This window comes from Etheostoma spectabile, chromosome 18 (assembly GCF_008692095.1).
Source record: "Etheostoma spectabile isolate EspeVRDwgs_2016 chromosome 18, UIUC_Espe_1.0, whole genome shotgun sequence".
NCBI classification, from domain to species: Eukaryota; Metazoa; Chordata; class Actinopteri; order Perciformes; family Percidae; genus Etheostoma; species Etheostoma spectabile.
Genome location: NC_045750.1, coordinates 17,623,528 through 17,640,407, shown reverse-complemented (window position 1 = coordinate 17,640,407; position 16,880 = coordinate 17,623,528). Strand labels below are relative to the sequence as shown.

General features: G+C 43.0%; 1 protein-coding gene across 3 annotated transcripts in view; it reads left to right on the top strand.

The window, feature by feature from the left end:
• The window catches only part of rev3l (REV3 like, DNA directed polymerase zeta catalytic subunit), a 90,105-nt gene that overhangs the window by 62,340 nt on the left and 10,885 nt on the right, over nt 1–16,880 (top strand). For 2 of the 3 annotated variants that reach the window (XM_032542421.1, XM_032542423.1), the window contains exons 12-22: nt 2,603–2,745; nt 4,192–8,014; nt 9,348–10,198; nt 10,475–10,560; nt 10,838–10,963; nt 11,694–11,886; nt 12,471–12,585; nt 13,486–13,601; nt 15,039–15,157; nt 16,111–16,229; nt 16,345–16,486. In XM_032542421.1, coding sequence (XP_032398312.1) covers nt 2,603–2,745; nt 4,192–8,014; nt 9,348–10,198; nt 10,475–10,560; nt 10,838–10,963; nt 11,694–11,886; nt 12,471–12,585; nt 13,486–13,601; nt 15,039–15,157; nt 16,111–16,229; nt 16,345–16,486 — 5,833 coding nt within the window. The remainder of the gene's footprint in view (nt 1–2,602; nt 2,746–4,191; nt 8,015–9,347; nt 10,199–10,474; nt 10,561–10,837; nt 10,964–11,693; nt 11,887–12,470; nt 12,586–13,485; nt 13,602–15,038; nt 15,158–16,110; nt 16,230–16,344; nt 16,487–16,880) is intronic. The other variant, XM_032542422.1, reaches the window with a different exon arrangement.

Below are 16,880 nucleotides of genomic sequence, written 5' to 3'. Positions count from 1 at the left end.
TTAAAGGTGCTCTAACCCCCAATTTCCACAGGATGCGTAACAGCTGCGGATCTGCTCCGGAACAGCGTCAGAGTCGTTAGGTTCCCATTAAAGTCAATGTGTGTATATCCACTGACTGTGAAACGGCTACGCCTCGACTAGAGCAGATACACAGAGCTTTGAGTTTTGCCGGACACCGGAAAGCTCTGCAGCAATTCAGCACACGACAGATAGTGCGGGACATGGAGTCTAGCACAGAAACAAATAAAACATCCGGTTAATTTACAAAATGAAATAGTGTGCTCACGGCAGATCATATCTCCCTGCACTACACCTTGAAAACACAGCACAGAGTTGTTTCCTCTCTACTTCTCTGGATGGAAACAAGCTGTTACTGGTTTTGTGGTTCTATTCTACATGAATTCACGAGATCTCGTGGGTCCTTGTGACTTCAGCTGTCAGTCATGGGCGCAGCCGTTCCACAACAAATCCAAACCTGGTGGGTGTTGACGGACGGCGTAGCACCGAGCCGACACGCAGCGGAGCAGATCTGCAGACATTATGCATCTTGTGGAAATTGGGGATTAGGATGTCACGCGTTTTTTAGGCTACAACATTTTTTTGTCACTTACAGCAAACATCTCCTCACTATCTGCTAGCTTGTCCCCTGAACGCACTGTAAAAAAAAAAGTGGTCTCCCAGGCTCCACAAACACAAACAAAAACAAACTGCACCAATCTGCACCACCAAACATAACACACAAAAAGTCTTCCAGCGTTCCAGCCAATAACCGACGAGAAGGGTTTGGGGATGGGGGTTGGGGGGTTAGTGCGTGGAAGCACGGCAGGGAGTAAGAGGGGACGGGATAAGGAGGAGGGAGGAGCAAGCTAGCCTCGTTTTGTTTTAAAAAACTTCCAAAGTCAACAAGAAAGGCTATCACCCAACATCACTCAGAGCACCTTTAACAGCAACGTTTAACAGCAAGACAAAAAATATGGCCTTGCCGATTTCTGCGGACAGGTAATAAGGCATCACAAACCCGCTGAACCTGAATATCAAACTAATATGGCAGAAATTTGGCCTGGTTCTTATGAAGGCTGTGACGATATGATTTTGTCCCGAATCGATTCTTTCCCGATACATGGGTGCCGATTGGATTTGTATTGCGATTTTTAATCATTGGGATTCTAGAAGTATTGCAATTTAATAGTATTGAGTATTGCAATTTTCTTTTCCTTCTAGAGACAGTATATTATTAGACATTTCTAAAAACTGACAATTTTATGAGAAGAATGCACATCACATTCATCCAGTCAGTCTGACATTTACTTTGTAAAGAAGAACATAAGATTGATTTTCTGCGTTTGCTCTGTTTTGCTTGAACTGGATATGATGTAGTTGCCTTTGGCAGTATCTTATAAACAGAAATTATTTAGGTGAATCATTGGTTAAAAAAAAATTGATTCTAGAGAAAATAATCGATTTAGCAAGTCGTTGCAAAAAAATTACAATACACATGAATTTTTTTTCTCCCCTTGTTCTCATAGTGAATAGACCGGGGTGATTAACATTGGGCTCAGTCTGAGTCTCTGCCCAGTTTAGGAAAGAGTAATTTAAGTACCAAGCAATGCAAACAATGCACTCCTGCATGAACCAGCAGCCAATTAGATTTTTGATTTTCTGCATAACAGTCACAATCGGAGTACGAACAAACTCCAAAAAGACAGGATAAAACAAGACAAAAGAAAACCAAAACATATGAAATATATACTATATAATCCTGTCCAAAAACTGAAATGAATGTCCACAGGTTTTGAAGATACAGCGTTCCATGGTGGTGGAAAGAAGTGAGGTCAAAGAAGGCCCAAATCAAGGGCAGAGTCCCAGCAAGCAGTTTACATCATGAGAACGGGAAAACAATTCAAATCATACTGTACAACATAGTCTAATACTAATAACATTAAAACTAATCCTGAGACTGTTCTCTCTTAATATGGTCTGTGAAGGGCCCCCAGATCTTACGGATTTAGCGGTGGGTGTCTGACAAAGTGTAGCGCAGCTCCTCCAGGTACAAACAGGATACCATATCATCCAACCATATCTTAAAGTAAGGTGGGAACACTGATTCACATTCCCTTAAAGGTCCCATGGCATGAAGTTTTATTAGGTGTTTTTGAACATTAATATGAGTTCCCCCAGCCTGCCTATGGTCCCCCAGTGGCTAGAAATGGTGATAGGTGTAAACTGAGCCCTGGGTATCCAGCTCTGCCTTTGAGAAAATGAAAGCTCAGATCGGCCAATGTTACCTCCCCTATCTCTGCTTTGGACCACCAAGGCCTATATAAAAGCATCCAAAGAGCACCATGTCATGGGACCTTTAAATTAACCCTTTGGGCTATGACCATACCAAACATAAGGGCCTGTTGTAATTCTGTAGAGAGACTGAATAAAGGGAGCAACCCAGTGTTGCAAGGAGGCTGTCAGGTTTTAACAGGGTTTGATATATAGCATTGTACAGTTGAAAAATGTCACCCCAAAAACCTATGAGCTTGGGACATGCCCAGAAAAGATGACCCACCTGTGCGCTGTTTAATCAGTGTTCCCATCATCCCTGTGTGTGCAGGCCTGGTGCGAAGGAGCCTGACGACTGCTCAAGTGACGAGCAGCAGGAATCCTCTGATGAAGACATGGAGTGGAGTGGGAATAACTCTCTGTTCGCCAACCTGTCCATCCCCCAGCTCGATGGGGCCGCAGACGAGAGCAGCGGTGAGTCATCGCATGCTGAGACGGCACTTAAATGTCAGTTTGCTTATCTCACATCCCCTGCTGATGTAACACCAAAGATACCACGTGAAGTAAAGCTGGGCAATATATTGATATTATATATCAATATCGAGATATGAGACTAGATTTGGATATCGTAATATGTCATAAGCACAAAGCGGCTGTCAATATACACAATTGAGATGGAGCACTGTATAAATGTGTACACATGTATCCTCAAATGTAATTTTTCTTGTAGTATTTGTATTTCCTATCTGTCCTGTAGCCAAGTTTTACATGTAACACTGTTAGATGATAGTTCTCATTCGTTCACCTGAAATAACCACTTCATTAACACAACTAGAGCTGTCTGGGAAAAGCAGCCAATGAGGTACAAGCTGCCTCTTAACTAGAGGTTGACTGATTAATTGGACGATTTTTGGCATTTCTTTTACATAATCTGCATTGGCCGAATTTCTTTTTAACAAAAAAAAATAAAAAAAAATATATTATTTATTCTGGGCAGAAGTGAAGCTCCACTAAGATTTTTTTGTGTTTGGGCGCCCGGATTGCTCAGTTGGTAGAGGATGACATTCTCCTCCCCTCTCTCCCCTTTCGTGTCTTCTGCTGTCCTATCAAAATAAAGGCTGGAAATGGCCAAAGAATTTAAAAAAGATTTTGTGTTAAAGTGTCAGACCTAAAACAAAGAAATGCTGCTGGTTGCTACTGTATGCAGCACTGCTATGCTAAAACTATTTTTTTTTTAAAACAACAACAAAAAAACTTTATAAAGGTTTGCAGATTTGTGGTCTCTGAAGTTATAAATACTGCTAAGTGCACTAAACTTTATTTTTTCATTGAAAAGTTTGACATTTTATTTTCTTCTTACCTGTTATTTATACCTGTTTTTTATTTAACCTATATTTTAACAGTATTTATACAATATATGTTTTTTCATTATACGTTTTTTAATTATTAGTGTTACATTTTATCTTTCAAATGGAGACAAACTGTATTGTTCCAGTGTCCAAGTAGCATAGAATTGTGCAAGCCTTCATTTGGTGTTAATGGATTGGTTTGATTTGTTAGTGAGGTGACTGCAACCTTATTGAATGGCCGCTGTCAAAGTAAAGCATGGCTTTAAAATTTCACTTACTCTCTGAAACACATTACCTGAAGCACATTAAAGACTGTTATTAGGACTGCAACTACAGTCTTCGAGTCCTTTTGACCTCTAACTTCTCTCAGTCTGAGGAGCTACTTTTATTGCTACAGTGTTTTCTTTTAAACCAAAAACTAAGGAGCTTTAATGTTAGGAATGACACCCTAAATATTTTCTTAAATTATTAATAAATCTAAAGTTTTTGAAAGATCATTTAATCATGATTTTGAAATAAGTAATTGTATGCACATAAGATAATTTACATGCCTCTTCTGTTGTATCCACAGATTCCTCCTTAACGGACAGTGGCTCCAGGACCCAGTCTTCTCTCATAGCCACAGAAAAGATGCTCGGGAAAAACAACCCCTTCTCCGTGGAGACGGTTCACTTGGATCCACCTTCTCCAGCGAAGATCCTTCTTGAGTGCAAGCACCTTGAGCACAGACCAGTTAATGTGCTTGACACAGAAAAACCACTTGACATGCACTTTCAATCAAAAAGCAGCCAGGACAGTTCAACAGGGTTCAAGTTTAATAAAGAAATTCCCTACATCCCGCCAGTCAAACATCCTATCCCCTGCAAGTTACCCAATCACCCTGAGGTGTCTCCTGTCAACGTAGACAAACAAGACATACGGCCCATGTACACCTATGACAAGAAAACCTCCATAGCTTTGGATAAGACAGACCTAGAAAGTTTCCCATTTGGTAACGGAAAGGTAACCAAAAACGGGAAGTACAGCAGCATAAAGAATGTGGAAACAAACTGTCTGTCCATCCTTCAGAATCACAGGACCTTCTCTCTCTGTTACTCAGAGCTGAGAAACTGTACAGCTAAGACAGAGCTGGAGCTGAGCCAGAAGGACAGTAAAAACCCCATCCTGAGGAACATCTCAGCCCCGTCACCTATGGTAGAGAAGGAGTTTCTTGATCCTCAGCAGGAAGAAATGGGCCAGGACAGTGAGGAGGGAGATGTTGGTGAACTCAAAATCAGGTACGAGGACTATCAGGAAAATAAGACTGAAAGGACAATAGTGGCCCAGCAGGAAGCACATTACAAGTTCTTCCCTAGTGTCATCCTCTCCAACTGCTTGAGTAGGAAGAAACCTGGGAGCAAAAAGCTGGCTGATCCCTGCAGCACGCTTGAACAAGCCCAGCCTCGTAGATCTAGGCTAAAAGTGTGTAAAAAAAGGTTGGGAATGGCAGGGCAGAGAAACAAATTAAACACCGTTGAAAGCTCTGCCGCTGACAGCCAGGTTTGCACTGGCCTCACCTCAACCACACCTGCTTGTCCAGTGACATCAGATACCGAGATGCCAGCTTTGGAGGATAAGTCATTAGAAGAGTCTGAGCCAATTCAAGATGGGCCATTAATGGAGAGAAAGCCAATCACAGAGACGGAGCCAGAAAGTGAGGAGAGGTCTGTAAATGAACAGACCGAACCACTTTCAGAGCCCCCGGCCACCATCGTTGCCAGTTTTTCTGAAGGACCTAAAGACTCCACAGAGCAAAGGTTAAGTCCCTTACACGATATATCAGCTAAGGTCACCTGTACTAAACCTTCAGCATTGCCTGGTAGTAAATACACCCTGAGAGCCAAACGAAAGATGATCTATGACAGCGAGGATGGGGAATACTTAAGTGTCACTCATTCTAAGACTCCAGCCTCCATCAAAGAGCGGTTAAAGGACCCCACTGTCCCCAGTGGGCAGGAAGCAAAACACCAGAAACGTCGTAAGAAGGAACCCCCTATCATTATCAAGTACATTATTATTAACAGGTTTAAAGGACAGAAAAACATGCTGGTGAAGATGTCCAAATTGAATGCAGAGGAGCAGTTGGTGTTGCTGACGCCAGACAAGCTACAGCAGTACAATCAACTAGCCCCTCTTAAGGATTTCTGGCCCAAGGTGCCAGAATCCAGTGCCGTCAAGTTCCCCATAACTGAGCCTAAGGCCAAAAAACAGCCCAAAAGAAAGGCAAAGGTCAGCCCCACAAATAAGAAAACAGTCGGCAACTCCTCAAAACCTCGGGTAAGACAGGTTGACAGGGTCAGGAGGATTAAAGGCTGTCAGAGAGGCCCACTTCTACCCTCCTTACCGCCCCCTCGGCCATGTTACTGTGAGCTTACTGATGACCAAGACATTGAGTATACTGATGTCATGGAAGAGTTGGGCTACCTCTCTGATAGATCCCCAAGCCCCACACACTCAACACCCCCTCGTTGTTGGTCACCAAGTGAACCTCTAATGGACAGTATGAGTTCAGAACACATGATAAACCCACTCAGTGACCCATGTCTTAGTTCTGCTTTTCACAAGCCGCACACAGTGTCTTCAACCAAAGGAGCACAAAAGAAGCGTCAAACTGCCAAAGCGAAGAAATCCACAGACACTAAAAGGAAAGTAGGCAGGTCTGTTATTAAGCCTCGGGAGGAAGAGAATCCCAAGAAAGAGAAATTAAGACAAAGGAGTGGTGCTGCCCAAATACAGAGGAAGAAGGCTAAAGATGCAGCTGAAAGCACCGTCGACAGTTCTACAACCACCATAAGACCTCGAAAGTCTCGCAAAAAAAGGACTGAGGAACCCAAAAGCCATGACTCAAGTAAAGACATCTCCCAGCTCCTTTTCCCAGAGGATGAGTTACCTCCTTCCCAGAGTTTCTCTCAGTACGTCCCTCCATTTCAGCAGCCAGGGAGCACAGATGGCAACAGCCATGACAGTTCCCAACCCGCATCAATATTAGCTTCTAACTCAGTAGACCAGTCTATAGAACCAAAGGTTGAGGACTGTGAGACATCCATCATGGAAGTCAACCAAAGCTTTTTGTCACCGGTTCAGCTGAAGCAACAAGGTTGCCAGACCACTGTAGTAAAGACAGAGGCTTCACAAGAGGAGTGCACAGCTCCTCCACCTCCTTTAGCTGGTAGACCCTTACTGAAAAACAGTAAAGACTCACAAGTAGCAGCAGCCTTCTCACACTCAGGCCCTAAAAACGGGGACATCACCACTCTCTATGAGACTCCCTCTGGCTTGACTGTCCTCAAGCAGCTTCTCCAGAAAAGGCAGCAGGGACAGGCTCTTCCTCTACAAGTGGTTGGTACAGACAGCCACTTCACTGCCATAGCTCAGGCTACAGTGCTACTAGATCCCACAACTAAGCCAGCTAATCCCAAAAGAGCTCCCTCCACCGCTCCACGGAAACCCAGGGCCCCAAAATCTACTCCCAAGGACAAAAAGCCCAGAATCAAGAAAGGCAAGGCAAGCAGCACTCAGCCAAATCTATCAGTGAAGGAGGAGGGCAAAATGGCGGATGATTGCCCCCTCTTCCTGTCAGACCCAGGCCTTGACAGCTGCAACTTCATAGAGGACAGCTTGTCACCAGAGCTCCCACACAACTACTCCTTTGATATAAATGCCATTGATCAGACGGAGTTCTCCAGCCCATACAGTGGCAGTCAGTTTGTCCTGACTGATAAAAATTTACCAGTTAAGTTCCTGAGTGATGTCAGCCAGGAAGCTGTATCTACTCCAGCACTGGGCTTTGAGAAGAAACGTGATAGGCTGTTTGATTCTGGGGAGGAGTTTCAAAGAGGCTCTGACTGGCACAAAGCAGGGCCTATCAGCCCTGACCTCTTTGATAGACCCAAGAACGGGGAGTCTGAATCAAATCACCTCGCCTTCCTCGACTCCGAGAAAATCCAAAGCAGAGAGTGGGACTTCTCTTTAGGTAAAGCCCATACACTGAGCCCCTTTCAAGACTTTCACTGTGAGAGAAAAGAGCTGCTCTTTTCCGTCTTCGATCCTGTCCTACCTTTGCCTTTAAGCTCTGCGTCATTCGTCGACCATGAGGGCTCACCAACAGGAGAGCTTCTGGAGGGCATTGATGGACTATCGTCCAGTAGCTCTCCGCGCTCCATCAGCTCACTCTCCCAGGTGCGGGCGAGCCAGCTGCTGCGGGCAGCAGGAGGCGGAGCCCACATTCTCAAGCCCCTCATGTCTCCTCCAAGCCGGGAGGAGATCCTCAGCACTCTGCTGGACCTGGACATGTCGGAGGCCACCTTCCAGGAGCCCTTCTGCAGCAACCCCTCTGATGTGCCGGGGAAACCAATGTAAGACTTTTATTTGCATCACTGCCGCAACTGAAGTAATATTAATATTTAAAGTATATTGCATATGAATAAACTGTGTGAACTAAATGTACAAATGCATCTGAAAAGCCTCCCATGTGAGAAATGGAGCCTGACCAATCATCAGCATGTCTTATATTATCAGTCGATTTTAGCTTCACATATATTTTGGCACATAAGTTTGTGGTTACTTATGGTTACCCTGTGGAGTTTTTGACCACTAGTAGTGTTATGGATCAATGGCTTTACAGGTGGCTTTCCATTTTGCTTATTTCTCCACATGCAAAACTGTAAGCATGCATGTGCAGTTGGCACCGCAGAGAAACGTAGCAATGTGCAAACAGAGGCAATGAAGGAGAAGGAAGTAAGCTAGTAAACAGAAATGTAAACAATTAAGCTTCAAAATATATGAAGAAATAGCTTTTTAAATGCATCATAAGGAAGGTCATGCATTCAATAGTTTGTTAGACCTAAGGAAACACAAAATACACTGAATATAAGGAACCTTTGCAGAAATTGCAGAATGGAAATGCTTAAGAAGTGTTCTAGAAGTAGTGTTGCCTTCAAGTAGTTAATTTTTCAACTGTAAAATGTACTGCTCAGTACATATCTGGTCACACATCTTAAAGCGCCCATATTATGCTCATTTTTAGGTTCATAATTGTATTTTGAGGTTGTACCAGAATAGGTTTACTTGGTTTCATTTTCCAAAAACATAATCTTTTTGTTGTACTGCAAATTGCTGCAGATCCTGTTTTCACCCTGTGTGTTTAGGTCTCTGTTTTAGCTACAGAGTGAGACATCTCAATTCTATACTATCTTTGTTAGGAGTCGCACATGCTCAGTAGCTAGGTAAGATCACATCAGCTAGATAACTCTTTCTCCATCTTTGGTCAGTCCAAGGCAGGATTAGCTGGGAGACTTCTTCTAAATGAGGGGCACTGGTGAAATACCTGCAGAACAGGGACATGGAAGTAGTTCTTTTGGAGATTATGTATCTCACTCAAAACAGCATGGATGTTTGAATGTGTGTGTAAGCACCAGAGACACAAAATTTTACATAACTAAATAGGGGCTCCCTATAAAAAAATAAGAATGTCAAAATGGAAATTAATAAATCCGAGCAAGGTTTTTTTTTGTTACTCAAATCAGCCTAAAAAAATCCAGTATAAGCCTGGCTCAAATTAATACTATCTGCAGGGCTTTAATTAATAAATAATGCATAGTTTTCCACTTCTTAAGTTGCAATGAATTGCAGCAATTAATGAATGTAAGTAATAAGTCAAATAATCGTGTTCCTGTGTCTCCTTTCCAGGGAGGTTGGCGGCCGAAAGTTAACGGTGTGCAGTAGGTTGGCTAAGGAGCTTGCAGAGTTCAGTGGAGACCTGTCTTTGGAGGGTCTCCATTTCTGGAAAACGGCCTTCTCAGCCATGACGCACCCTGCCATCACTATTACCTCATCTTCCCAAACCCAGGGAGCCGAGGCCTCAGACGCAAGTAAAGAGCACCAGTCCTCAGCCGGTGACAAGAAGGTCATCCTTCTGCCCTGCAAAAACCCACCAGGCAGAGAGCGTGTGCAGCTGTGGCTGGAAGCCAGGAAACAGTATCATAGTTTACAAAAAGGGTTGAGAAGGAGCCCACAAAGAACTGAGCAGCCAGCTGCTTCCAGCTGTCCAGAAGTAAAGGTTGAGCTGGCGAAAAGACTCTCCAGCATCAGGACCCAAAGGAGAAAGAAATGCAACCTGTCCCTTATCATATCTCCCCTGAGGAATGCAGGCTCTCATGGTAAATCCACAGAGGTGAGTCCAGTTTCAGATGAAGGCGGCTTGGATATTGAGCAGGAGGGTGGAGAAAAACATGATGATGATGAAACCACCTCTCCAGAGTCCCCGGAGCTGCCTACCTGGCAGCAGTCTTGCCAGTCCAGCCCCTTAGGGCCAGCCCGGCTCAGTGAAAACAGGCAAACCTCTCCAGAACCACTGTCACCTCGGCTTTCAGACTCCCTGGAGAGACTGGGGGACAATCTTAGTCCTTTGCTCCTCAATGTCAGTAACAGGGAATTGGGGAGGACTGGTCCTCTCCACCTTCACAGCACCCCCTTTTTAAGGAGAAGGCGGAGAAGCAAGGAAGATCCAGAGCCAGTGTGCAGCACGCCCATATCTGAGGGTAAGAAAACGACCGTTCCGTTCTTCCTGTGATCTGTAATTGAAGTTTGCCTTGAATAGGCTGCACGAAATGAGGAAAAGATCTAACTGCCCTTATTTTGACTATTGAGATTCCGATTAATTGATTGCAGTTCAAAATTGCTAATAATTGTGCACCCCTAGAATGCATCATAGCTTACTTTTTTGTCAAATTATTTATTATTTAGGAAAATCTTTGGCATGCAGTCTTGTTATTGATCATCATTGTTACTCAACTTTGTTCTTATTCCTGCTGCAGAGGATGCCAATTCTCAGAGACTCCAGCAGAGAAGGAGAAGCCAAGCGGACCCACTGAGACGAGTGTTACTGACCACACAGATGAAGGTCAGAACACAAGTGTTGATTTTTTTATTTTTTTTTAGACCGCTCACCACATCAAAGACCACAGTCCACCCTGGTTAGGGAAACAGCTTTAACACCAGGGCCGAGCTGTGCACGGAGACTGTCGTATGTACCTGATATTGTGCCTCCAGTTAGTTGCCCTGACTTAAGTCGGTCCCTCTTCAAGTTGTTGGATTTTAGCCTCAATTGGAGTTGCAGTTCATTTGATGTGCCTGTGTTGTCATTTAGGTATCTGTCATGTGCTCTTTGTCTTCCATAGAACCAGTTTGCTGCTTTGAATGTGCCAAAGAAAGAGAACTCTCAGATTGAAGGGCCCAGCATAGCCAACTCTTACGGCTTCAAAATCAGCATGCAAAACCTGCAGGATGCCAAAGCTCTGCATGAGGTGAGCTGGCCCAACCCTTTCTTGGAGTTTGTTTTTGGAAGGTTATATCAGTAAAAATATTTAAGGTTGAAGTTAGATAGTCTTTAATTAAATGTGCTTATTGAAGTGTTCAATCTAAATAGGTTTGTACAGTTTTTAGTGGCCGCCAAGATTTGATCATTCCCATTTTATTGTGCGCCTAAAACAAAGTTCACATTAACTTTGCTTATGACCACTAACACATCATAAATAAGAAAATAAGCAGTATCAAAAACCGGCCTCAGCATCAGGAAGTATTGCATAATATCATAGATATCCATAGAGAAACCTGCAATTTAGCATCCACAGAATTACCATTTGTTAGCAACAACTGATTCAGTCTTTTTGTTTGGAGCGACCAGTGCTGGCCCAAAAATCTGCTACCTTAATGTTCTACATGGATCCTCCAAACAAGGAAAGCAGAAGGGTTTGATTTATTAGGTTCAAAGCAAATATTTTGCCAACTGGGAACCAGATCCGATATGTTACAGGCAATCAGAAGGAAATCACAGCCATATAACATATTTAGAATTATTGAAGTTGAACTGTCCTGTGTTGATCTATAGGACCAGCGGCATCTTTTGTAGAAGTTCTGTTCTTACACACACCATTCCCCACAAAACCGTAAAAAAGTCTAAAGATTAAGGCTTCAGATCAATTTTTTTTTTCTTTTTCTTTTTTTTCTACTTGATTTTGGTCTTTTCCCCCTCAGGTCCAGTACCTTACACTGATGGCCATGGAGCTCCATGCAAGAACCCGGCGGGACCTAGAGCCTGACCCCGAGTTTGACCCCATATGTGCCTTATTCTACTGCCTCAGTTCTGACGCTCCCCTGCCAGACATAGACAGCACCCAGCTGACGGGTGCCATTGTGGTGGACAAAGACCATCAAAGTTGTGACCCAGGTTAAAACTCACTTTAACATAGCACTTCCGAAAAAGGAGCATGTTTCTACTTATACCAGGATCATACTACACAATTTTTTAAAGTCTTTCATGACGATGTCAGACTAGACAGACATTTTGGCAAAAATATGTCTTGGACAGAAGAGTGGCAACCCTCCAAGTACAACACTGACCAGCCTCCAGACCGATTTATCATATGCTGTGGTGAAGATTACGCGCAAGTTCATAGGTCAACCCTTTTTGTAGAGCAGCAGCCTTTCAAAAACTCACAAAAATCTTTAGAACTGATTAAATAAATACAGATATAGCAACTACATGGCCTATTATGCACTTAAAATGTTTTCAGAAACACGTTCTGGTGAACTATTTTTGAACACGTCACACCAGGTGGAAAAAGACAAAAATGTATGATATGCTAGACTATCTGCATTGGGCTCTAGTTGGGTCAAAATCGGGCTGAATTTGTGTTTCTGATCCTGGCATAAGATTGATACTCAGACTAAGTAGCAGCATTGTTTACATGGGTCATTCATAGTCACTTGATCAGTGCCAATGCACAGTCAGGATGATGAATCTGCCCCCAGCAGGTCACGGAGGAGCCGCGCCCCTGCTGGTCAGGTCGGGCGTCTCTGGGCTGCAGGTGACGTACGCTGCTGATGAGAAGGTGCTGTTTCAGGAGCTGATCGCCATCATGAGGAGGTGTGTATGTTTGTCGCTACAGCTCCTTTTATAAACTGCCCCTGCAGTACAATAACTGAATGGGTAGCTACCGCTTTGCATTGCCAGACCTTACTCCACATATAAATTCTGGGATAGGAGGAAAAAAAACTTTTGAAATGATTGTCTTGGGTGGCGTTAAGCTCTGGAACGAACTTGTTTTGGTGGAACATTTGCACCCTGCAAAAGAAAGCACCACATACAATATTAAATGAAGGTCACTGTATTATTGTAAAATACAGTAACGTGGGCTATTTTTGGGTGGGGTTTCTGCCTTTAATTGATTGGACAACTCAGATATGAAAGGGGGAAAGACATGCAGGAAAGTGCCACAGGTTGTTTTCGAATCTTGGGCATCTGAGTCAAGGCATGAACCTCTATATATGGGCGCACGCTCTACCAGGTGAGCTACCCGGCGCTATTTAAATTAGTGGGATACATAAATGAAAACATAATTTTCTCTTTTAGTGTATCGCCGTGTGTAGTTTTACAATTCCGGCCAATCCCTCCTAAAATGTTGGCATTTTTACAGAATGGCTCTCCATCTATTGTTGCCAATGAATGTTTCTGCATATCCGTAACCTAACATATCCAATAGATAGTAAAAAGCCTGACATCACACGCCGGATGTCACACTTTATCCTGCCAATGTACTTCCGTTGCAACAGACTACTGCGTTGTTAATGGCAAATATGCAGTTCTGGTTCTGGTGAGCAGAATTTTATGAATTTAGATTTTTCTGCCTTGCTTTTTTACGTTTTGGAAAAAAATCCTAGGCTTATAACTTGAGGCAAAGAAGGAAAGTAATGTCTTATTTATAGTGTTTTTTAGTCTTTGAAATACTAACCTAAACAACGACTGTTTGTTGGTGTGTTCTGTCAGGTTTGACCCAGACATCCTGGTGGGGTATGAGGTGCAGATGCGTTCTTGGGGCTACCTCCTCCAGCGGGCTGCAGCACTCGGAGTGGACCTGTGTCAGCAGCTGTCACGAGTGCCAGGTACAGCTGGGGCGGTTGCTCTTCTAATAGTCACTGTGCGAGTGTAAGGAATCGATCAGAGTTCAAAGGTCATCTATTGTATGTCCAAGTCTTGATTATTGTAGATAAACACTTTTTCTTAAAATAAATAATTCAGTTTTCAGTTCAGTTTTATTTATTGTGTCAGATCACAACAGGAGTTGTCTCAGGACACATTACAGATAGAGTAGGTCTAGACCACACTCAAATTCTACATTTGTTTCAGCTCATTGACGGTGTTCAGAAACTCACTTGAGAATTTTGTTGTGACAACATTTGGGGATTTAGGGGTACTATAATTGTATTTCGGTGTGCAACCCTGTGTTGTAGAGTGCCAGTGAGCCTTGGGCTTGCTGAAAAAGCACGCTTGGTGGACTTTTAAGACAACACATAGCAACATCAAACCATTCTGCAATGCACTGCGTTTTCCAATCCAATATGATATATACTATGTACTACTACTACTACTACTACTACTACTATGTAGGCTTTGTCGCTTTGTTACTTTTTTTTGTGTGAACAGAATGTAAAAGAATATTGGACAGCGTATGCTCACAGGAAATAGTCTTGTTGAGAGCTCTCTTTTTCACCTCGGGTCTGAGATCAGAATCAGTCGAGCTCCAAATGTAAGAAGCACCTGTAAACATTGTTAAAAAAAAACAATCTAACTTTAATGATCTTATGGTCTGGGGGGTACTTGGAACCAGAAGTTAGTCTTTCCCCCTTTCAGCGGCAGTGATTTAAACTAAGCAGTCATGTGGTCTGACACAATACCTGGTAGACTTCCTGTGTGGTGGAGGAATGTCAAATACAGATTAGAAAGTAGAGCTTTCCAGGTTAGTTATAATCCCACAAATCAGGTAACTACAATCACTTTCTATCAGAAAATGCATGCAATGCATGTCCGGTGCAGTAAACCCCAGCTGCTAGTTGGCTATTAGGTTCTTCTCTTTTAAAGGAAGCTGTAGCACATCGGGGCAAATACATACATTCATATTGGCTAAGTTAAAGCTCATAGCTGCATATTAAACAAGTACAGAATTTTGCAAAAGTAATTATTGGTGGATTGGGGAGAGAGATGGGGGACAACCTGCAGCAAAGGGCCACAGATTTGTGTTGTACCTGGGCCGCTGCGGTAAGGACTGTGCCTTGGTACATGGGGTGCACGCTCAACCAGGTGAGCTGCCAGGGCGCCCCCGTATATTATATTTTCATGTTATGTCAGACTGCAAGTGTGTTAGTGCAGTCTTGCTTTCTTCTCTAGCATATGTTTGTTTTTTGAGCGATCCCTTATGCGCCCGTGTGCGTGCGTGTGTGTGTGCGTGCGTAGTAGTAGCTGAATGGAGAGCCTCTGGCGGCTCCCCCCCTCCCCCTCCTCCTCCTCTGTAATTGGCTGTCTGGCTCTGTGCATGTCCTCAGGTGATTCCAAAGAGAACCGCTTCGCTGCAGAGAGGGATGAGTACGGCGCCGACACCATGACTGAGATCAACATCATCGGACGCATCACTATCAACCTGTGGAGGGTGATGAAAACTGAGGCAGGCACAGACACACACACACACACACACATCAACACTCTCAGAGAGTTTCAGAGTGTTAGCTTGGGACCGACTTTCTCTCATTCCTCGAGACCTTTCAGGCAGGATTCTCTGTGTTTTCTGCTGCAGAGGGCATTTGTATTTTATATCATATAATTTTATTATTACAGTATAAAATTTTGTTGCATTACTTGCATGCGTATTTGCCAATCCTTTCTCAAGCCGCTTTTTGATCAGAAATGTCTCTCACAGTATTTACGCACAGGGAATCCTGTGAGATTGGCTGTTGTTACCAGTAGTTACATTTATATGTAACCATATCACAGATGAACAAAACTTTTTTTATGTGAAATGCAACTGTTGGCAAAAAGAGTTTGGATGATTTAGGGGAATTTCACCTAATTTCAGAGACATTTTAGGATTTATCTCATTCATGTCTGGCCTTCCTTGTCAAGAGTTATGGATTTGTGGAATATCAAGAAATAGTGGTTTCCAACCGACAAATCATAACAATAAATAAAAAGTGTGTGTGTGTGTGTGTGTGTGTGTGTGTGTGTGTGTGTGTGTGTGTGTGTGTGTGTGTGTGTGTGTGTGTGTGTGTTTATATAGTTCTGTTACACAAAACTATTATTATTATTATTATTATTATTTTTGGAAATACTGAATTGATCTCCAGGATTCTAAAAGTCCTTTAATTGAAACACCCCTCACAACTCACATACAAATATAATCCATCATTTACAAAGACCATAACCTTTGATTCGTGGTCAAAAGTACATTTTCATTTTAAAAGGAAACCTAGGAAGAGACTCAAGTCATTCTACAAGCTGTATGCTTTGTAGGACTGTACTACACACCCTTCAGAGCCTTTGAAAACGATAGACAACATCAACGAAGGAGTCTGACTGACTCGAGGAAACAATCCAAGATATTGTTTATATTTTTTCCTCCAGGCGGCGTTGAACAACTACACTTTTGAGAACGTGGCCTTCCATATCCTCCACCAGCGCTTCCCCCTGTACAGCCCCCGCACACTGTCCGACTGGTTTGACCACAACACCCACCTTTACAGGTGTGTGCCTATACCAAACACCTCATCAGGAATATGAACACTCGTTATATATACGGTATATGAAAACAAACAAATGGCTTCTGAAAAGTGATTGAAACCTGTGTGTGGGCTTTAGGTGGAAGATGGTGGACCACTACGTGAGCCGTGTTCGCGGCACCATGCAGCTTCTTCAGCAGCATGACATCATCAGCAGAACCAGCGAGCTGGCCCGAGTGTTCGGGATTCAGTTCTTTCACGTTCTGACCCGAGGATCACAGGTACCAACACGTACACATATTTTGGACTCTCTGATTGGCCCACAGTTGTCTGCTCTTGTAGCCTTAAAGCTATTGGAGGGATTTGATAGGTTACCCTGGTGACGCTGGCCCATGTGCTGTTAATGTTGATCAGTGACAGTTAAAAGGATCCCAGCAGCACATAGTTTCATTATTGTGTTAAGGCTGCTTCCAACTGAAATCTTTACTTTGAATGATAAAAAAGAAAGAAATAATATATACAGTATATGTATGGATATGGATGGATGGGTGTGTGTGTTTATATGTGTTTATAAATATATATACGTGTGTGTGTGTGTATTATTATTATTTTTATATATATATATATAATTTCATGTATGTATGTATGTATATTTACTGTGTGTGTGTGTGTGTG